Source organism: Pezoporus occidentalis, unplaced genomic scaffold (assembly GCF_034315485.1).
Source record: "Pezoporus occidentalis ecotype Australia unplaced genomic scaffold, CSIRO_AGI_Poc_V1 ctg3, whole genome shotgun sequence".
Lineage (NCBI taxonomy): Eukaryota > Metazoa > Chordata > Aves > Psittaciformes > Psittacidae > Pezoporus > Pezoporus occidentalis.
Window position 1 is genome coordinate 15,633,896 of NW_026914940.1, and position 23,920 is coordinate 15,657,815.

A 23,920-nucleotide genomic window follows, 5' to 3' on the forward strand; every position below is an offset into this window, starting at 1 on the left:
CAAAGCCCCATCCAACCTGGCCTTGAACACTTCGAGGGGTGGGACATCCACAACTTCTCTCAGCAACCCCTTGTCCTGTCACTAAAGGCCTTGATAAAATGTCACCATCTTCCTTATATTTTTATATATCTTGAAAGGATGCTGTAAGGTCTCCCTGGACCTTTCCTTTCTACACCTATTTTAATTTCTTAACATTCCATCAATAAAATCAGAGGAAATTATACCACAATGGGAACAAAGAGTAGGAACTTATAACCTGTGATATTTAGAGCTGTGCACCAGAAATCAAATTTAATATTAAATATTACTTAATAAATTATAAGACATTTATGTCAATTGCAAATTCAAATAGATTAATCTTTTTTTTTTAATAGCTAGTGTGAATAGATATTTGTTTAGGGGAAAAAAATCCTCTTTAGATAAAATCTAAGGCTGTTTAGAGTTTTTGTAATGAAAAAAAGCTAATTTGTGAATTAAAAAAAAATAGACAAAAATATCAAGAATAGAAATAGGAGCCCTGAAAAATGTATATGAAAACATCAAAGGAGCTTACTGAAAATAAATTAAAAATAATTCTATATAATTCTATATAACTCATAACTGAGTCTGAAAATCTCTTAGTTGAATCTCTGCATGAGGTAATAAGAAATTGTTCCGTTATGATATCATTGAGTATATCTCTGTAACTTCCTGATGTGATTAGTCATTTAGAAAAATTATGTCTGTAACCTTCAATCCAAAGAGCTGGTGGTTGACCTCCCTATGATTACAAGAATAATAATTCACAGTAATAATTAGGCATTACGAAGGAACACATGATGTCATTTGCAAGAGGAATATATAATTTATAGTTGGCATAGTAAAAAAGCTATTTTCATTTTTTTTTTATCTGTAAATTATTTTAAGCATAATGCCAAATTACTTGCTGAAAAATGAGCTGTTATTGTAGAATTTTTACAAGTATAGCATAATGAATAGGCCTGGTTCCAAAACCTTCATAGTCTAAATAAATCATATTGGAAAATGTAAGATACAGATTCCCCAAATAAAGAAAAATATCTTGATCTAGGACATTTTAAAATTATTGTAAAGATATGTAGCAGACTATTTGCAAACTAGAGGGATATTAAGTCACCCGAGTAGCTTGGACATAAAGTATTTTGCAAGCTTATAAAAATCTTTTACTTGCATTAATTTGTAACTATTTACAGCTTCTTTTTAAACAGGCCTGGGAGGCTGCTTTATTGATGCATTTCACATAACGAAGTGCATAAACAGAGAAGAGCCTACACTTTTGAGTCTGTGATTTTGAACCAGTCAGCTAGCTCTTATATTTACTTAATTTTTTTTTTCTGAAAGTGCTAAAATACATAGGACCATGTAGCTTTTGCACATAGATGCTCTAAAAGTTGAGTATAATAGGCATGTATTTACATTAGCTTGCTTATTCTTAAGTGAAAAGTGTTGGTTGAAGCTTGTTTAACTTAAGCAATCATAAAATTGTCTCCTAAATTAGTGAGTGGTTCACAATTAGCTTACTTTGTCAGATGATTCAGCAAGGGGTTGAATAAGTATGATCTGCCAGGTTTGTCCTTTTTTTTTTCTGCATTTCCAAGCAAAGTTCTGCCTTTTCTTTGACTCTCCAGATACACCTTCAGACTGAGGCTCCATAACTGCATTTTCCTTTCCGTAAGCCTATAAGGAATGGTGCAGATCAGCTCCTGTGAGGTGCTTAGAGTTATGCTGGTTTTCAATGACTTTGTGGGGAAAGAATAAAGCATGGCCTATATGAAAGGAAATAAAAAGTACTAAGTATGACCTACAAAACTGCAGGCAGCCACATGAACTACCTTCTTAAGTGACAAAAGTGCATTTGACTAAAACAAGTATTTTCTCAGACACTGTAGTTCTCAAAGCAAAGAAAGGTGTTCTGTACATGCTTTTGTTAGTAAAGAGATGTGTTCATCCAGTCACTCCAACAGTCTAGTTTACAGATATACAGTGTCAAGCAAAACAAGGGAAGCTCTGTTTTTCGCTACAACTTCCTATGGAGCCCTATGATACAGAGTTTGTAGCTTTTAGTCTTCTGGTACTTGGAGCAGTCCACTTTATCTATTTCTGTGTAAGAACTTCCCTTGTTACTGCTATTTAAGGTTAAATTAATACCAGAAAAATATGACATTCCTTGCATAATTTGTATAAATCTTAATAATTGTCATGAATGTGAATATATATGTAATATGATATTCTTCAGTAGCTGAATTAAAGCCTTCTAGCTGATTCCTAAAATATTTCTTCTTTACTTACATTAGTGTAACTACAAAATAATGCAGATATGTTCTGAAAAATATTATGTTTGAAACATATTTTGTGTAGAAGACTGTTCAGTTTATTTGCAAGTTTCACAGAAAACTCTATGCTGTGGGTGAAAACCCAAACAGAGCAGCTCCGAGGATTCTAGAATTCAACTCTTCTGTGTTCTATACTCAGTAATACAATATACCTTAATCTCTTATTAGATAGAAGTCTAGTTTAAAGACCTTTAAAAATATGAAACAGCAGATCCTATGTATACACTAAAAAATTTGAACTGACCTGCTGTGCAAATACAGTTGCTACCTAGGGCTTCCTAAAAACTCCCACAATAAATGATTTAGATGTATAATCTTAGATATTAATATTATGACTATGTTGATTATTTTGACATTGATATAAAACAGATAGTAGAAAACATTCTCTTAGAATTTGCTTAAACATTTCTAGCTGAGAGAGATTTAGCTGTCAGGCAGTCTTTGAAGTGAACTTTCAACATCTCTATAAATCAGAGAAGTTCTTCATGTCAAATGTACATAAAATTGTTGACTACAGCATTCATTCACTGATAAAACTGTTACAACTCTAATGATACAATAAAAATAGGAAGTATTATATGAACATTCTGTATAGATAAACAAGAAAATTATCTTTATGATCAGGACTGTGGTTTTGCTCAGAATTCTTTATTTCAAATGAAAAATTGTCAAGGGTATTTTGTTTGGCTAGTTTTTTGTTTCCCTTTTCTTGTTTGGTGATTCTATTACCAAAAGTTTAGCATGGTCTAAGTGGAATCTTGAGATAATTATAATTTCTGTTCTGTACTTATATAAAAGAAGTACAAAGAAATTATTTGAGAATCCAGTAATTTTGTAATTACAGGAACTCACACCTACTGAGATATATGGGTTTCTTTTTTCCATAAATACAAATTTATTTATAAATGTATAGAAACATTATTTTAAATGCAGTGTCATAATAATATTTTATATTTATTCTGATCTTTGCACTCTAACTTCTAGGTGACACAACTGGTTCTTGCGGTGATCCAGGTATCCCAGGTCATGGGTCTAGAGAAGAAAACAATTTTAAAATTAAAAGCACAGTCCATTTCAGCTGTGATATTGGCTATATCCTCCATGGCTCAGAAGAAAGGACATGTCTGGCAAATGGAAGTTGGACAGGAAGACAACCAGAGTGCAAAGGTAAATCACAGAGGATCCACTGTATTTTTAAACTGTCTTGTTAAAAATGGTAATCAAAAGACCAATTTTATATTGCCATTTTTGGTATACAGTTGATTTTGAACTGACAATTTTTTCTCGCAAGTTACTACACCAAAGCAATAGCTTGGTGTCAGGTGACAAATTTGAAATCAGCTCCCAGCACCCATGGGAAAACTGCATGTTTTCAAAGTTTTGAGAAAAAAAAAATGTGCTGGACTGCTTATTTCTTCTTAATTTTGTGTCAGCATCAACTATTTGTGTTACCCAGTACAAAAAAGAGAAAAAACAGAAAAGGAAGTAGGTAAGGCCTCTAGAACTCAATTTGTGCATACATTTGGATTTCAGAGAAAAGAACTGTGTTTTAGGAAAATGTCAGTGTTAGGATTTCATTAGATTCATCTGTGTGATAAACAGTTGGCTTTTTCAATAAAAAATGAAATGCTGAAACAAGTTTATTTGGGAAAAATTAATTCTAGAAATTTCAAGCCAGATGTATTATCATTAAAGAAAGTTGTAATGGAATAGTTATGGACAATAATTTATTACCTTAATTATCTTAATTCAAAAATAGGAAATAATTCCAAAGAGATTCCTTTTGAAAGAAAAGCTTCCTGAAAAGCAGAATGTCATTTCTGAACCTGTACTCTTACTTGCCACTTTATTACTGTTGACTGCATTATATGTTTTAAATGATCTAATTTTAAAAACTTATTCAACAAGCTGGTTTTCTGATACCCTTTCTGCTGAATGATTACCAGCCTGACCTAACATAAATACATATATGTGTTTGTATGCTGATATCTAAAAGGATATGCTTAACCCAGCTGAACTTTCCACTGTTCTTCTTTGATCTTATCTATTACAGAAATGAAGTACCCCTTTTACATTTTAAGATAGTTTTGGTGTTATTTTTACCTCAAAAAAAAATCTTGAAATTATGGATCTGGTTCACAGATGATATATAGGTGTATAGGTATACATGTGTGTGTGTGTGTGTGTGTGTGTGTGTGTGTGTGTGTGATGCACATGTAACATATGTTATAGTTTAGGACATATCAATTAGATGTATGTATGTATATATATGTAATCGCATACGAAAGGCACATTCCAATTACAAAGTTAATCTTCAAAGAACTGGGAAACATCAGGCTTATACTTTCCTATGAAATAATACTTTGGCTCTATTCTGTGCTTTGAATTAGAGATCTGCTTAAAGCCGAGGTGATGCTATAAATGCATACATACTATAGATTCAAATTGAATCTACAACTGTACATCTGTCTTTTTTGTAATTGGGAGTCTGTTTTCAGAGGTAAGCTATTTTTCCTCTATTGCATAATTTAAACTTAAATTTGGAGGCTGTGCTTCCCTACATGCAAAAAGGTAAAAACTAGTAATTAATGCAAACAGATATGTACTGTACAACATGTCCTGTCAGTAGGTGGTCAAAACTTACATTTTTCAGAACAGCAGCATGTATTTCTACCACATAACACTGCTGGCAGCAGGACTGTCAAAAATCATCTTTACTACATTTTAAACATATTTAACATTTTGTGTTATAGCTGTGCAGTGTGGTAATCCAGGAACAACCGCTAATGGAAAAGTATTTCGTATTGATGGAACTACATTCTCTAATTCAGTAATTTATTCATGCATGGAAGGATACATACTCTCCGGATCATCTGTAAGACAATGCACTGCCAATGGAACATGGTCTGGATCCTTGCCAAACTGCACAAGTAAGATACATCTCTAATGAACAGTCTTTGTTTTTCTTTCCTCTGAAGGGCAATAAAGTAAAATATCAAAGTTTGATGCAAATAAATTGTCTTCAGCTTTTTCTTGTACTACTTCATACATAATTTTGTGTACATGAAATACTTAAAAAGATGAATAACATGTTTTTTTTAAAGACAGTATAATAAGGGAGTTGTATGGTTACATGATCTACCTACTTTAATTCTCATAACTGTAATGATACCATAAAAATGGTATCAAGCTATTATATTCAAGCTATGGAAAGATTTTCTTACAATGAAGCAAATAATTTCTGCAGTCAAAGAGGAGCAATGCTCTCATGAGAACTTGTTTCTGTGCTGCTAGATAAAAAGCAAGGATATGCATGCAGCTGCTGTGGTCACTGATACTGAGCGGGAGCTCCCAGAAGCTCCTTTGTTGCAATGTGCTTGCTGAGGTTGTGCCTGGGCCAAAGGATCTGTGCAGCACAGGTCTGAAAGCCATGCTGCATGCACAGCAAAATGCGGTACAAGTCTCAGGCTCCTCAAGCTAACTGTACTGTGTATCACTGGCTCCTCAGTGTACAGCGGTCTTCTGCTCAGCATCGCTGCAACAATTTAAGCTGCTTTTTGCCTACTACGCTAACTTAAATGGAGGTGTTCCAACTTTGGGTCACTGGATAGACTGCTTGGCAGGGGATTGGATGAGATGACATCCAGAGGTCCCTTCCAGCCTCACCATTCTGTAATTCCTTTGACTGTCTGCATCAGTGAGGTGCCACTGAGCCATCTAAGTAGCTACTACATGTTGATTCAGTTAAAGCTTCATTCCTATGTTTATGACAAAACACAATGTCTCAGTAAAAATCTAGGTCACCTCCTTCCATATTCTTTTGCTTGTTTTAAAGTCAAACATTGCAGCATAAGACACAAGAGCAAGCAGATCTTTTCCCATATTACTGCTAACCCATCTCTGTGAACAGTTCTAATGTTACAGCACAGTAATATGAAGAATGACTCTTTTCCCACATCTCAGTCTTTTTTCTTCATGCAACTCTTTTTCCAATAGTAAGATAAAGATTAGTGAATACAAAAGGTCAAAAATATAAGAAAAAGAAAAATCAGGTCTGGGTTTTGGGTGTTTTTTTTTCTTTGTTTTTTTTTTTTGTTTTGTTTTATTTTGTTGGGTTTTTTTTTGTTTTCTTTGTAATATAACTTGGAAAAATTAATGATAAGAAGGTAGGAATTTTGAGAAGGTAGAACAATCTAGAGATCTGCTTAAAGCCGAGGTATTTGCATGTTTTTAAATTTGTAAGGCAATGATTTCAAATATTCTTTACACAGAAAAATCTAAAGAGATGAAACAAGGACTAGAGGAAAAAGGATAAAGACCTGAGCTTTATGTTGTAATCCAGTCAAAATAATGGTATACCTGCTAAAATATCAAGGGTTATCTCAGTTGAGTTTGCAACATTAAGGATAGTAAATGGAATACGCCAAATAAAGACAGGTAGAACATGTGAAGTATTTGAATTTGTGTTTCTAAGAAAAATAGGTTTTACAAGTCTATATTTTTCTAAAAAATACAAACAAAAAAGCTATGACTTTTGAAGTTGTTTTGTTTTTTTTTTTCTAATAAATTGTGTTACTAGGCAAAATAAAAAATGCTGAACTCCAGTTTTCTTTACTACTGCACTAGCTACCTTTAGGCTAACCCATATAACCCTGTAGTATGTATTATAGTGTCTTCTGTATCCATAGACAATGATTATGTTGGACTTTAATTTGATACATGCAGTTTAATTATTATTTGCTCATTCAGACTGTGATCAGTTGTAGAGCAGGAATACTATATACCTTGGATTCTAAATTACCCAATTATTTAGATCAAGGAATCTTGTCAGAATACACTACAAACATGAAGCCATGGGTTTTCTCATTTTGGAAACCACAATACAAAGAGGGTGTTATTCCCATCAGTCATGCTTTGGCTTTGAGTTAGAAGTGACCAGGATGTGCTTTCTACCCTGGAAACTGCCTGCTACAATTTTCCAGAATTAATAACAATGATATAGGGGGATTTCCAAGTTTGCTATAAGATAAACTGTAAAACACATGGGTGCTGAATTTTTGCTTTTTCCTTGTTTTTGTTTTATTTTCTGAGGACAACGGCTTTTTATCATTGCCACTGGGGTTTTCAAGATACCTTCCTTTGAAAACTGTTCTAGAAATTGATGTACCCAGTTGACCAGATCTGAGAGGAACTTACTTACCTATTCTCAGATTATAATGATACAACTCTTTATTAACTCTTTATGAATACACAGTCTCATTAGGAGATTATCTCCTGACACTAAAAGTCACAAGAAGCTTTACAACCACTCCCCCTCATTAAAGTAGTGTAGATCCATTTTGGCATAAACCATGGCCCATGTCTGGGGTTGCCTGAACATTCTCATCTGTTTATGTGCATAGTGACCATGTAAGCATTTATAAAGTAGGAGAGTTTTGCAGATGTATAACTGAAATTCTCCAGACTCCATTTCCTTTCAGGATGTACCCAAGGAAAAGTAAATTAAATAGTAGATATCTTTTTCTTTCATAATGAAACTGTGAACTGATAGGAAAATTTGAGGGCATCAAAGAGTGGTAATGACATATGGATTATTTCATGCCTTTTTTTTTTTATTTTATAATTTTGAAATTTTACTGATCCAAATTGTACAGTCCATTGTTTCTGCCGTTGAATATATGCGTTGATATTCTCCAAATGTAACTGTTACACAGCTCCACATGTTGTGTTTGGCAGCTAATTCAGATGACATGTTTATCTGCTCTTGATGGAGTACGATTTATGATAATTTTACCTTCTCCTTTTTTCCCCAGTAAATTTCTAGTTTTGCCCTATGTTTTTACTCTCTCATATAAATAAATCACATTTAGGTTCTAAAATCTGTTCTTCAACTATTTACTTGCAGTTATCAGTTGTGGAGATCCAGGAGTCCCAGCCAATGGCATGAGATATGGTGATGATTATGTTGTTGGACAAAATGTTACTTATATGTGCCAACCTGGTTATACGATGGAATCAAATAGCTCTTTAATTCGCACTTGTACTAGCAATGGCACATGGAGTGGAGTAATCCCAACATGTAAAGGTACAACATTTATTTTTCTTGTCAACTATTTCTTATGTGACATTTACGTCCACTGTTTATTGTAATGAGGCAGCAAAAATATTTCAAAAGAATTCAAAAGTTACTGTTAGTACGAACACACCAAATTTATATTTTTGGCTGCAGGAATGGTGACTGCATCCTTTGCTTCTTTTCCCTTTTAGTTTTTCATGCCAGCATAGTGTGTTGAACAGTTCTTTGTAGCTTTATAAAGCATTTTACTACCCTGCTACTAAGCTGAATTAGACAATATGAAATGATGATTTAGCTTTTTTTTTTGCTTGTTAAGGTTAGCATGTCATACCAAAAATGACCTTGCATATGTCCCTTTAGAAAAAGACTGCATTCCTCATTTTTCTGTTTTACTGGAAATTTTTGCCCTCCGTTGAAATTTAAACAGTGACAAATCTGAATGTTACGGAAAGACCACATTATCTGTATCATCAGAACAGTTTTCACTGAGAAACTTGCTGGATAAATCCTAAAGCTTCTCTCTAGAGTAATTTTTCTCACTCTTCCTGATACCACAGCATTACCGTTTTGGCATTTTCTTCTGGGGTTCACACTAAGTATGTCTGATTTCTCTTCTTTTAAAAATTTGTTGGCTAAGTTTGTACTTCCTTTGTTTTCATCCATCTTCCTTCTGTGTTGTTTTAACAAAGCACAGATACATACCTGCTCAGCAGTTCTCATTTTCCAATCTTGAATTTATTCATCAAAACAAAGTAAATTTCAAATCTCCACCCTGTTTGCAGTTACTCTCCTTGCTGACTACAGTTCTCCTAATATCTTACCAAGTCCAGTTGAATTCTAATTCACCTCTGACAACATAATTTTTTAAGTTATTTTCCCAACACATTCTTGACAATGTCAGACTTTGCCATCCTCTTAATTATTTTTTTTTTTTCTATTTGTATTGTGCTCTGAGTGAGCCTCAGCTTCAATTACAAAACTCATTTTAAGAACAGAAGAATGACCATACTGGTCCTATTGCTCTAGAGTCTGTCTGTCTGCAAGACTGTTGTAAGCAAATAGCTAGAAGATCATAAGATAGAACAAGTATTTATGACAGTCTCACAGCCTCAAATCCTAGAGGACTACAAGGCATCTAACCGGCAGCAGAAAATCTAACTTTGATTTGATTCAAATGGAGCCGTACAAAGGAAGGTCAATTTTGGCTTTGAGTTTTGAGTCTTTCTGATTTTAGGTCATACATATGTATGGCTTGTATAAATACTAAATAATAATCATATAAAGAATCTCTAGTGTTCTCAGAATCTTGCTGTACTTCACACAGGCCTGTGGGAGTGCCCTGGGTAAGTTAATAAACCCTATTTGTTTGACCGCATAATTAAAGGTAAAATATAATACGCAGTAGTGCATTTGAAATGTATAACAACTAGTTCTTAATGTCAAGAGGAAGTGTCAGGCTCTTCTGGTACCATTTAGTTAAGATAACTGGAAAATGAACTAGGCAGAAAATGGATACATAATTTTCGCCATGCCACGGAAATAGAAGTTACAAATCATTCTCTGGCTTTGCCTAGTTGGAAAAGGATGCATTTTCATCTGCAACTAAATATTGAACTATTCAAGCATTGTCTTTTTTGCAGACTTGCATTTTTAATATACTTTTAGGTCTTAAACTGATGTACATATTTATGGTTAAATCTCTGACCAAGATACTTAGACATTTTGCCTTGTTGCTGGGTATTGTTTTGCCTTTTTCACCTCAAAATTCTGATATTAACCTACTTTCATGCTACTTCTGTCTAATTTCCTAATTATAGACCTCTATTTCTTCCTATATGATTCAGCTTGAAGGTTAAAAAATACAGATCTTTTTAAAAGGACTAGTCATGAAGCTCTTGGAGAATGCCCACAGATTTGTGCTGCTTGGAGTACTTGTTTTGACTTGCTTTTATTAAAACACCATGAAAGTATGGCAAAAGCTATCATGTCCATTTCTGGGTTCTGGTTGGTTGGTTGGTGGTTTGGTTTTTGACTATGAACCAGAGCAAGAGAAACAGAAAGTATAAATAAAAAGGGCCTTAAGAATTAGATCTGGTTTACTGGTTGGCAGAGGATTATTTGGTAATATTACTACATCCAGCATTCTCAAGCAGCCATGCATGATATTCCAGAGAATCTTTATGGTGTAATCAGTTAAGATTCTCTTAATGAGGAGTATAAGAATGGAGAAATGGCACACAATGAACCTTCTGCAGGTCATATTCAGATATGCAGTACTCCCAATCTAGCGCCTCTGACTTATTCTGAGACTGCAAGGTGACAGATGTCTAAACATAAGTTTAAAGGTTATAAGTGCAGTGTTTATTTTCCTCCATTGTTGTGGCCTGTGTTCTCTGCTTTATTTTTAGTCACCACCTTTTCTCATTTGCCCCCACTGTCTCCACTAAATTAAATCATACTAGTTTCATTTCCTTTCTTTCTCTTTTGCTAGCAGTTTCCCTTTTTTGCTCCTTTTCTCTTTCTTGTTTATTCTAGTAATTTTGACCTAAATTTCCTCTTTTTCTCTTTTTATTTCTCTTTTTTTTTCATTTAACTTCTTTTATACTCCTTTTCCTGCACTTTTCAAGTAGCACTTCTCTGTTAGTACACCATTAAACACTGAACAACACTTTTATCTTTGTCACTAGTCATGTCCGATTGTTTCTACTGTCCTGTGGTATTTTTCAGCCCTCTTTTCTACAACTGAGTAGATGCTTCTATTTTTTTCCTGGGAAGCTTGGAAATGAGAAATTGTAGAATCGTAGAATCATAGAATGGTTTGGGTTGGAAAGGACCTTAAGATCATCTAGTTCCAACCCCCCTGCCATGGGCAGGGATGCCTTACCCTAGACGATGTCTCAAAAGGCTCTGTCCAACCCGGCCTTGAACTGTGCCACAGATGGATGGCACATCAAGAACTTCTCTGGGCAACCTGTTCCAGTGCCTCTCCACCCTCACAGAAAAGAACTTCTTCCTTAAATCTAACCTGAACTTCTCCTGTTTAAGTTTAAACCCATTACCCCTTGTGCTATCACTACAGTCCCTAATGAAGTGTCCCACTCTGACATCCTTGTAGGTCCTCTTCAGATACTGGAAGGCTGCTATGAAGTCTCCATGCAGATTCTCTTCTCCAGGCTGAACAGCCCCAACTTTCTCAGCCTATCCTCATACAGGAGGTGTTCTAGCCCCCTGATCATCCTCGTGGCCCTCCTCTGGACTTGCTCCAATAACTCCATGTCCTCCTTATGTTGAGGACACCAGAACTGTACACAATACTCCAAGTGAGGCCTCACAAGAGCAGAGTAGAGGGGCAGGATCACCTCCTTCGAACTGCTGGTCACGATTGTTTTGACGCAGCCCAGTATATGGTTGACAACACTGAAATACTTATTGTTGGCCTTCTCATTTCAAGAGGTTGCAAATCTTCAAATTTTCTCACTCTAGCTAGAAGCTAGATGCTTTTTGGTGAGGGGCTCTTCATTAAGTAAATACTGACCAAATTATGCTACTTTGAAGCAGGCTTTTAAACCAAATGTCCTGAAATTTCATCCCTGGGCATTAATATCTATCGAAACATAAGCTGGTTTAATAGGTTTAAAAGGAAGAAAGTATTTGACTGTTACTAAGGTAACTAAAGATAATTGTACTCCATGTGATCTAAACAGACAAGCAAAATAATTTTGTAATAGACCAGACCTCTCTTAAATGTTGTACACTTCATAGTCTCCATACTGATTTTTAGGTAGTCTTCCTATTCAGTTTGTTGCAGCATCCAGTTTTAAGATACTCTATCAATCAGCCACTCTCTCCTAAACAGAGGAAACCAGAAGTACTAAATTCAGGAAATGAGGCAAAAATACAGGGTGGAAGATAGCATGTCCTGACTATAATGTCCTCTAAAAAGGTGAAATTAGCACATATGGTTCTTCTAGTAATTCTGTACACTGGGGATATTTACAGCAGCTGGGCCTAATTATTTTGAATATTATTGCAGCTGTTACCTGCCCAACTCCGCCACAGATCTCTAATGGAAGGTTGGAAGGAACAAACTTGGACTGGGGATTTAGCATTAGTTATGTATGCTCTCCAGGATACGAACTCTCTTTTCCTGCTGTTTTGACCTGTGTTGGGAATGGAACATGGAGTGGTGAAGTACCTCAGTGCTTGCGTATGTATTCACTTTATAATCCTCTATTTGTTTATTCAATAACAGCGCTTTTTTTCCTCTTTAAAGTTTTCAACTTTTTTCTTAATTTTTCTTTTTCTCCCCCAGCAGTGACTAAATTAATTTCAAAGCTTTGTATTTTCCAAAATGATAACATCATTTATAGATTGTGGAAGACATAGGAATGTCTGTAAATCCTTTGTGAGCATATAGGAAGCGTTAAACACAAACACAAAAGAAATATTACAGGCAATATGTACCAGATGATCCAAGGCAAAACAAGATCAAGAGATGCTGTCTTGTTTTCAGGCGCAGCTACATATAGAACAAGGGTAATTTCATTATGATTCTTTGCTCATTACTCATCCTGAACTTTCTCTGATGTCACAGAGGGGCTTCTTCTGCTGGTGATGTTGACTAGGCTCCAGGGTGATTCCTGGACAATTGTCTATATTTCCCCCTACACTAAATTAAGTTACATGTTTTATGCTGTAAACTTTGCTAATCTGAAAGTTACAACCCTGATGGATTTTTATATTGCTACAAATGTCATTGTAATAGCAGATGTGGCTTTTTTGGTTGTTTTTTTTTTTTTTTTGTTGTTAGGTTGCTGTCATTCAACTCATTATTTAAAAAATCATTTTAAAGAAGTGCTTGTGATGCTTCTGAGAGACATTTGATTGATTGCACTGAAGAAGGAGGTTCTGTTATTTGCAGAATAGCTATTCTGCTGAAACTCTGTAATGGTCTTGAGCAAGGAATCAGACTGGAAGAGGATCATTTTCTATTTGTCGCTGTACAGTTTTTGAAGTTTCCAAGCTTTCCAAGTAGCTGAGCTTGCCAGGTAGCTTGCTAAACATTGCAAAATGCAGTTCGTTCTTTTACTATTTTTTTTTCATTCTTCCTTTTAAAATTGGCTATATCCTACTACTATGAATGCACACCATCTAGATTTTTTTTTTCCTGATGATAATCATCTCATACCACCAATAACAGTTGCCTCATGATTGTGAAACTGTGTGTGCCAGAGCTGGAACATGTTGAAAGGCATTGGTTCTGGAAGAAAAGGAAAAATCACCATTTGTTGTTCAAGTTCTCTAAATAGAGCTCTTCTAGGGTCAACTATACTGTGAACATCAAAGACCATGAAAAAATTATTTTAATAATTTGGGTTTTATTCAAATATTGAGTCCTTACATGATTTTTGGATACCACAAGCTATTTGTCATTTTTGAGTTTGGAGTACTCAATACTGCAATATGTTCTGAAAAAGGGTCTTCACCTTTAATTTTTATAAAAGATATGGTTAGTACAGAAAACAGTTGCCTGGTAATTAAAGTCTGTTTCATGCAGAGATTACATTAACTGAACGTTGTTAATGTGCAATGGTTACCCATTGGCTTGCAAGAAAAATCAATTGGCAGCCGGTGTTTGTCAAAGAGCTCAAACTAGCTGCCATCTGGCAGAAATGAGAGGGAACTGTTGAAAGTCATTCTCAATCAGCAATCTTTAAGCATTTCTTGACATCAGAAATCTAGTTCCCAGCTTGGTTGCATAGAGCCTGTAACTGAAGATATGCATGGTATAGTTATAACATGGAATAATTATTCAGAATGGAATATGGTCATGTCTTTGGGTGAGCATTTGTCATCTATGATCTAGTAAATTTGTCTGCTCAGTTATTCATATAGCACTTTGAGTAAAGGACTGCCGTTTTTGTAAGCTTGGCAATAGCAAAAAATATACATAGGCCTATGCCTGAAAACTCCTATCTAGAGATATAATTTGCTCTTACTCAGTTAAATGCCTTTGAAGAAAGAGGCTAGCTTCACAGCTTTAGTGTCAAAGCTCCATGACCATGTTTCTGTTAGTGGATCTCAGAGTCCTTTGGGAAATGCTTCCACTGGCAGTGGGAGCACTCACAGAGTTTCCAGTTTGCTGCAACATTAGTTTGTTCTGTAATCCCCTGTTCCAATATCAGAGGAAAACTGCCGTGTTTTATGATGGTGTCTGGTTTCCATGGTTACTTTTATAGAATACAGATATCCAGTAGCTCTTCAATGATTGGGTAAAGTTGACTGACAATTATGTGGTGGAGTTTATTTAGCTTTATAAAAAAGTAATAATCTTACCAAAAATAACATTTTTCAATGTGAGAATTTTATTTTTTTTTCTGAGAGTGATTGATAATTTGTGGCTGAAAGGAGCTACTCAAGAGATAAATTCAAGCCTCTGTGTTAAAAATCTGTGTTTAATGTATTTTCAAATTAAGACTCCCTCAGAATTTTTTAATGAAAACATAAATTACAGTCACAATCTGTCAATCACACAATGAGGTTCTCTGTGGGACACTATCCCCAATTCATAGATCTTTTCATAAGTTGGCCTATAATACTGCATACAGTCACATTCCATTTAAAATGATGAAATTGAATACATTTTTTGTATGTTAAATATTAAGCCTTTTTTTTTCAATAAAGTTTGTGTGCATGTATTTGCCGTACAGTCAGTGTCTACAGAAGTAGAGGGCAGGAGCATTTCATGTGAGCAGATCCTTTGGAAAGCTTAAGATATAAATGACAAAGAGGTATTAGAAATGTATTTTGAAGATGATTGTTTAAGATATGTAATTTAAATTTTATTTGTAGAAGTGAAAAATGGAGTAGAAAATTCCACTGTCTGTGCAGTGTGTCTTTTTAGAATTATGTCATTGTACACATCTGGGTTAGTGTTTTTTGTTTTTTTTTGGTGTGTATTACAGCATTTTCTGATCAGAATTCATAGAGTGTCAGGGAAAAATATAGCCTGATGACACAGGGTTTGCCATAGCTGATTGCGTTTCCTCAATCTATTCAAATCCAGCTTCTGACAATAATCAGTACCTTATGCTGCAGAAGACAGACAGTATATTTGCCAGCAGTGCCTTCCCTTAGTTATGCTGTGCTATTAGACATAATAAATCTCTAGGTGATAGGTATAAGTTAAAAAGACCAATTTAAGAATATGTTCTCATCAGTCAAGTTTATCCCGGCTAATAACAGCTTATTAGTGTTTGACTTCTAGATCGCCACTGAAATTTATTATGTTGTTTGAGAGTTTTTTTGCTAGCTGTACCAAAATGTAAGTGGTTTACTTCCATACATAGCAAATCGTATGCTTCAGTGAAGGATGAGGAAGTAAAAATTTGCGATTCCTCAAATCTGTCTGACAAGTATTTAATGACACAAAAATGTTGAACAGTTGTTAGGTGGCAGAAAAAAGCAGAAGAGGATGGGAAATTGACATGAAGTTTTGATACATTCTCTGATTGCTCTCTATAGGAGGATTTGTATATTGATGTGGCTTGGAGCAGAAGTCAGTTGTGGATATTTGCACCTTAATAAAACAAGTTGTGTAACTCTGAGTGCCAACTTTAAGCTACTGACCAAGCCCACTATGTAGGCATTTTGAACAGCTAGCAAAACTACTGCAAACTGAAGCAGACTAGACTGGCTACCTAGTTTCCCTCTGAATTCCTATTAAATGTTTCTTTATTTGACCTGTTGTCCTGGTTTAAGACCAGCCTCTCACTGAGAAACTATGCAGCCATTAGCTCAATCCCTTCCCACCCACCCTCTGCCCCCCCTCCCCCCCTTCCTTTCCCACAGCTCCTGGTGGGATGGGGAGGAGAATTGAAAGAATGTAACTCCCATGGATTGAGGTAAGAACAGTCCAGTAACTAAGGTATAACACAAACCACTGCTGCTACCACCAATAATAATAATAAGGGAAATAACAAAGGAAGAGAGTACAACCTTTCACCACCCGCCGACTGATACCCAGCCGGACTGAGCAGTGATCTAACCCTTCCGGGTAACTGCCCCCAGTTTATATACCGGGCATGATGCGCTGTGGGGTGGAATACCTCTTTGGTCAGTTTTTCTCTGCTTCCTCCCAGCTTCCCCTCCTCCCCGGCAGAGCATGAGACTCAGAGAGTCCTTGGTCAGAGTAAACGTTACTTAGCAACAACAAAAAACATTCGTGTTATCAGCGCTGTTCCCAGGCTGAAAGTCAAAACCACAGCACTGCACCAGCTACTAAGACTGAGAAAAATGACTACTGATGAACCCAGGACACCTGTGTTTAATAAAATAAATATAAAATTTGGAGTAACTGCATCACCAAGTTCAGGTAAGTGTTACTTTTTGTGTATTTTTATAAATGACACTTTCCATTTCTACCATGTCTTTTCTCATAGCAAAGTTCTGTGGTGACCCTGGAGTACCTGCTCAAGGGAAAAGAGAAGGCAAAAGCTTCATCTATCAGTCAGAAGTCTCTTTCAGCTGCAATCCTCCTTTTATTTTGGTTGGCTCCAATACCAGGATTTGCCAAGCAGATGGCACGTGGAGTGGATCTTCCCCTCGATGTATAGGTAAGGTTACAACTACATTATTGAGATTTCTTGAAATGCTTATTATTTATTTTCCTGATGAGTCAATCTAGGAGTTTTCAGCTATTATCCTGGTGTTATTCTATGCCCACTAAGAATCAAGAAACTTTATTTTTGTTTCTCTCATAAACGTAATGCATGTTGTTGAACAAGCTCAATTTTGTAACACATGTATCATTAAAATACTGTAATTTATTTTGTCTTTATTGTCAATTTTTTTTTTTTTTTAAAGAACCTACTCGCACAGCATGTGAAAATCCAGGAGTCCCAAGGCATGGGTCACAAAACAACACATTTGGCTATCAGGTAAAGTATACTATTTTTTTTTTTAACTTGCATATTAAAATATTTTTATACTCCTCAAAGTCTAGAAACTTCTGATTGGAGTTCCAGAAACTGCTTACAGCTTTTAAGAGCTGGTTGCTGAAGTTGTTGTGTTTTGTTATTTCTAACTGTCCCTAATAGCACTGCACTGTGTAAAACCCTGCTTGGTTTCAGCTTGAAGGAGTTCAGCATCTCCCCACCTATATAGAAGTGCTCCCTACTGTTTATCAAGTAGGCTTTTTTTCCTTAAGAGTGTGTATACTGTATGCCAAACTTCTAGTGTAAACATACTCTAAAAAAGCAGTATTTGTTTTGTTTGTGTTTGTTTGTTGTTTTAGTTTTTGGGTGTTTTTTTTCTTTTTAGAAAGCAATTCTTTTTTTTTACATTTGGAAATGATGTGACTGCTAATGAATCACAGAGTCATAGAGGCTGGCAGGTGCCTCTGAAAAGCTTCTAGTTAAACTCCCCTTCGCAAAGCAAGGTCAGCTAGGGCAGGTTGATCAGAGCTCTGCCCAGGTGGTTTTGAATATTTGTGAGGACGGAGACTCCCCAGCCTCTCTGGGTTACCTGTTCCAAGTTGATCACCTTTACAGTGAAAATGTTTTTTCTTATTTTTAAACAGAACTTCGTAAGTTTCAGCTTGTGCCTATTTCCTCTTGTCCCATCACTGGGCACCACTGAAAAAAAGTCTGTCACTTTTCATGCCTCACAGTAACTTTTAATACACACTGATAAGATACCCCTTGAGCCTTTTCTTCTGCAGGTCAGACAATTCCAGTTCTTTCAGCCACTCCTCATACGCCAGATGCTCTTGTCCCTTCATCACCTTTTTGGCCTGTCACTGCAGTATGTCCCTGCCTCTCTTGCGCTGGTGAGCCCAGCACTAGACCCAGCACCCACTTGTGTCTCATCAGTGCTAAGAAGAGGGGAAGAATCACCTCCCTTGATGTACTGGCAGCGCTCTGCCTGATGCATCCCAGGAGGCTATTGGCTGCCTTTTCTACAAGGGTGTGTTGTGGCAAATGATGTTTACGTATGCTTCTGTTGGGAACAGAATTGAAATTTAAAATCTTTCTGAATTTTTGATTTTCTGAATCAAACAAAACAGTGACATCAATGAGAGGTTTATGGGTGAATGGTGTAGAGATGCAAAAACGAGCCCTATAATTTGCTAGGAGTCTGATAATGCAGCTGCAAACAAAGAGAAAGTCTAAACAGCTGTGTTTGGTGTTGGGGCTGAAACTGCAGGCATGTGAAGAGGACTAGAAAGAAGAGTAAGCTATCAGCTCCCTGGTTGTATGTGGTGCCTGTCTAGTAGCAGGAGTTAAACAAAAACTGAAGATTACAAAAAATGCAAGAAAAGGCTGATTAAAATTTGAAGAAATTTACAAAATGAAATTAGTTTTAAAAACAAAGGTTGCAGCTAAGGACTTCCAATGTTCTGTGTCCAAAAAAGCATTTGATTTGACTTCTTGTGATCTTTATGCAACACTCCTCCTGCTTAGTGATTGTTATAGTTATCTTCGGGTTTTCAGTTTCTTCTAGATCACAATCATATGCAAGTGGTGAAAAGCAGTCTCAGTTTTCTTCAGGAAATAGAGCACTGGTTTCTGCCAAGATAGAGAATATGCAGGGGCAGTCCTTGGGCTAACTTTCATTAGGTGTAATACAACATTATGCTAGAGGGCAACTAAATTCAACTGTGTAAGAAGTGAATCATTGCAATGACCATTTTCTAAAATTTTCTTGTCACAGTTGCTCTGACATATTAACGAGCTTTCTATCAGTGAAGAAGCTAATGCAGACTTTCTTATTTGTGGTGTAGTTGCAGTCGTGAATGAAAGCATCACTCACAGCTAGCATGGAACTGTCAAAATACCAGGCTAAATGTCAACTAATAAATATTTTCTAAAAGCAGTGGTTTTGGTGGCAGACTTTACAACCTTGATCCCACAGTTTTAAGTTTAGTGCCTAGCAGATTTAAACTGTATGAACTATAATCTCCTTACCTAGACAGCAACTTTATCCTCGTGCTTGTGTAGTGAATTTGGTTTTATACAGTAACTAAATGTCTGCATGCAATTTCTGGGTACTCTAAATGTGATTGCTTACTTAATACAGAAAGGGTAGGAATATCTTTCATCATTCGTACAGATGAAGCTGAATTTAGCTCTTTATTGGGTGGAAACAACAGTGAAAATGATTGTGCTACACAAGTTATTGTCTGTAGATCCTGGAAAGAAATATTACATCACCATATATTCAATAATGTTATGACTCATTTAAACCACAAATATACTATAAATTAATTGAATTGTGCTATAATTAGTTTGCTGTATGAATTACTTTTGCCTCCATTCATAGCAGAAAGGTAAAGAATAATTCTGAATTATACCAAAATGCTGAAGATGAGATAGCTGTGATTTTCTTTTGTCTGATGGATCCATTGTCTACCATTTTAAACAATAGAACGAAAAAGCGTATGTAAAATTCAGCAAAATGCTTTGCAGTCGGCAAATGCATAACAAGCAGCTGTTACTGTTGAATATAGAAGACAGTTTTCTGACTCTTAGAGTGCTGTTTTGTTTTGTTTTTTTCTCATTTGGGGGTTTGGTGGTTTCTTTTTGTTTATGTGGTTTTGGTTTGGTTTAACTCTCTTAAATACTTCACTTTTTAAACTGAGTGACTTAAGTAACTTAAGTTTTAAATTTATGCCCCTGTCTCATAAAAATTTCCAACTGTATCCTCACAGTAGAATTCGAGTTTTCCTATGTGGAGTTCTGTTTTAAGTGCTTTTCAACAATTGACAATACCTCCTCTTTTACCTGATTATATCACTAACTGTCACTTGCTTTTCACAATACTTATTTCATATTGTGAACTTCCACAGCACTGGGGGATTTGTCTGGTTGTTTCTCCTAGTCTTGATTATCTGTTTTCCTGTCTCATTGACTTCACTGAAAGTTCAGGTGTATATAGCATGATTCCAGGTTTGACTGAAAGGCGTATCAAAACCTGACACATTTAAGTGGTGTTTCAGTGGTTAAACAGGAGCTTTGTAACACAGAGGTAACAGAATTTTGCATGGCTTTTACTGTTCAGTGTTGAATTCAGCAGACAGAAGCATATCAGGTTCAAGTAATATCAAGTGGTTTTGATGTTCAAGAACATCAAGTGTTCAAGTAACATCAAAATACCAGTTGAGTGCTCCTGGGATATCAGGCATGGCATGTAAATGAGTAGCATCACCCGTTTTAATTGTTATCAGTATGTACTTCTAGGATGTTTACCTTTCATCTGAGTATTTTTGATTTGACAGATACACCATAACAGCGTGTTACAATGAAGACAAACTATCTTAGAACTTAGTGAATGCTGGCTTCATCTGTAATCTGGAAAATAAATTACTCCTTGGAAAGAAACTGTGGTTTTGAAATACTTTTTCAGATATATTGCTAGTAACAGAAAAATGCTTATAGCACTTTCATCTTAAGCTGTTGTAATACAACATACTACTAAATTGAAGAACAGTTTAGAACTCCTTAGACCAACCGGTCATATATGTAAAATTTATTACTCCTCATACTTTTCCAGCGTATGTTTTTGTAGAAATTCAGCTATTTTCCCCTACATTAAAGCTTGAAGAGAGCCAAACAGCAGTCTGAATTTAGAACGGAAAATAGCCACATTACAGTAGTGGTAGTTCTGTGTAAGTTCTTGGGTTCTGTTTTATGAAATGGCATATGAAACTTGATCTGTAGATGTGGAGCAACCCTGCAAATACTCTCTCTCTCTGAATGTAATGCTTATAAAAACGTCAGAGTTGATTGAAGTGTAGGATGAAATTCTAAGAGAAGTGCTGTGCTACCAGTAGTCCTGCTAATGTAGTTGTCTCCATTAACACAGTTTACATCATCACTGCATCAATGAAAATGAAATTTACACCTTATCAGACACCACACATTTTTCCTGGTTTCTTCTACTTCTTGGGATCCTGAGGTCTCTGGCTTCAGCCTGGTGTCAGCGGGGTGTGTTGGTATCAGAATCTGGAGTATGTCACAGGCAGGAATTTTTTCCTTTTTATTTTGGTCCCTGTAATTCTTGGTTTACCTGGGGTTATTTACAGTTTTTCCAACACACTTTTATACTGCTCACCATGCAGCTTCACATTATATTTCAATCTACTCTGTAAGGCACGCTTCACCTCTGTGATACTTGCCCCTTTTAACCCCTGAAACCTGATTATGTCCAAGTCTGCATTTCTTTAAAAGACCATGGTGAGTGTTCACAGCAATGAAGTCTCCAGGCCTTTGCTATCATTCCAGTTTTGGGCCTGTAACTCTCTACTGCATCACACTAAGGATAAATAGCTCATACTGCCCTTAATAGCTTCTTGTTACTACTATGGATATAAAGATGTGGTTTATTACAAAAAGATAAATGAAGGCATAAAAATAATTCATAAACAGCAGATCAGAAGAAAATTTGATGTTACAGCTAAATCAAATAAACAAAAAAAAAAACCCACACAAAAACCAACCAACCAACCAAATCCCACAAAAACAATAACACATGCCCACACCCCCAAACCCCACAAACAAACAAACCAAACAAAAAGCCTAAACAAAACTCCAGGCAGCTCAAGACACTTTCAGACAAAGGAGTCCTAGCAAACTCTGCCCAGAGGACTTGCAATCTCAATAGCCTGTTGCTCATGTGGCATTATTGCCTAATAGTGGCAATAGTGTATTGCTGGGCTACTAAACTACAGATACAGCAGACTTAATGAGTTGTGTTTTCATTCACTTAAAATGTGATGCTAAAAGATAGTGAAGAATAACTGACTTGCCATTAGCCTGTCGATCCTTTGGCAGGAATTGCTGGGGATGGAGAAGCTTATTAGGGTTCCTTCTTTGGTAAACTGAAGTCTAAGGAAAAATTGAATCTAACTCATGAAAGCTAGAAATATCTTATGTTCTTTTAAGGAGTATAAGAAATAATAAGGGTAATAATTTATTATTATTTTTATAAATATTATACATTACTATAGTGTAATTTTTTTTTAAATAGAGTACTATCCTTTTTTTTTATAAATGGATGCACAATTAAATTTACACATTTTCTTCTTGGGCTGCTAGTTCTCCTGTTACAGGACAGCACATACATGGTCTTTGGTTCTTAGCAAAAGGCAAAGTTAGTGATGTTGATTTTGGTAATATCTAAACCATAGCAGACACTATGGAAAAGCAGTATACAAGGAAAGCTTTCTTTTTCTTTCAGGATTGCATTCAAACACTGTTTTGTTATGCTGGTTTGGTACACTTCCCTAAAACAGGAGAGTATAGTGAGCAAAGATATTTCAGCTGTTTCCCCAGCTCTCCTCACTAGTGCTTCTGTTCGAACTGTATAAAAAAAAAAATTGAACAACTCAGGACATCTTGGACTGGGAATTTAAGACCATGGAATGCTGTATTGTAGCGCCACCTGGTGCCTCTTGCACAATAATATTGTAAAACAGACTTTCCAAAAAAGTAATTTAAAATTTTTAGGAGCAGGGAGCTAGGGAGCTGTTTTTTTTTTTTTTTTTTTTTTTTTTTATTTGACTAGCATGGCAGCATTTCCTAAAGTATCTTCATCACTTGGCTGTGGGCCTTGACACTTACTTGGCAACTTGATACATTTCTTTATCTCAGTGGTATATTTCTACTACTAAAGACTAAACAAGTGGCTTGATGTTTAGGCAACCAAGCTGCAGTAAAGCCATAAGGTAGGCAGAGCTGCAGTGAAGATGGGTAGACAGTGGAAAACAAAAAAATCTGTGCATTTCTTTGTTCTGCTCTTCAAGTGAACAGGTTTCCTTCAATATATCTGTCCAGCAGAAAACGCCATTCATAAAGGACTAATCCAAAGTGATGAATAGGCAGCTACAGAAGACTGAGAAGTTGCAGAAAATAAAAAAAAAAAAAGTTCCTTCCTTTTTTCCACTGTTACCCACTGAGTCCTGTAGGTCTAAGACTATTATGGACGTGATTGTCCAGTTCTTTCAACTCACAAAGTATGACTTTTCTGATGAGTAGAATTACAATACACTGATTTTTACTGTGTACATGAATTCATTTTTCTGATCTATTGATTTTTTTATTCCTTTAAAGAGATTCTATACAATGACAGATTCATTTTAGGTAATACACTCCTAAGAAGTAGATGAAAATTTCAAGATCGCAGTTTTTTGATTAATTCACTACTGCCCATATTTACATGATGTGGAGCTAATAGATGAAAGATAATTGCATTATAAGAAAGAACTGTTGAACTCTGAAGAGAAGATGCAGTTGTTGTTTTGGTTTTTTTTTTTAAAGAATGCATCACATAAGGTGTTAATTGAAAATAAATGCAGTAGCATAACTAAGGAGTTAAAGCCCTACAGTAGCTTCTTCTGGAGTTGCTATTGACTGTTGAGTCTAAATCTTTAGCTTAGTTACAGTTTATAATTAGGTAGCTGAGTATAAGTAGCCAACTAACCTGTTCACCTCAT

At 35.7% G+C, this 23,920-nt stretch overlaps 1 protein-coding gene across 3 annotated transcripts in view; it reads left to right on the top strand.

Moving 5' to 3' along the window:
- CSMD3 (CUB and Sushi multiple domains 3) overlaps positions 1–23,920 on the top strand; it is a 578,676-nt gene that overhangs the window by 534,484 nt on the left and 20,272 nt on the right. For all 3 annotated transcript variants that reach the window (XM_062627150.1, XM_062627151.1, XM_062627152.1), the window contains 6 exons: positions 3,336–3,518; positions 5,105–5,281; positions 8,257–8,436; positions 12,461–12,634; positions 16,869–17,042; positions 17,293–17,366. In XM_062627150.1, the coding sequence (XP_062483134.1) occupies positions 3,336–3,518; positions 5,105–5,281; positions 8,257–8,436; positions 12,461–12,634; positions 16,869–17,042; positions 17,293–17,366 (962 nt within the window). The remainder of the gene's footprint in view (positions 1–3,335; positions 3,519–5,104; positions 5,282–8,256; positions 8,437–12,460; positions 12,635–16,868; positions 17,043–17,292; positions 17,367–23,920) is intronic.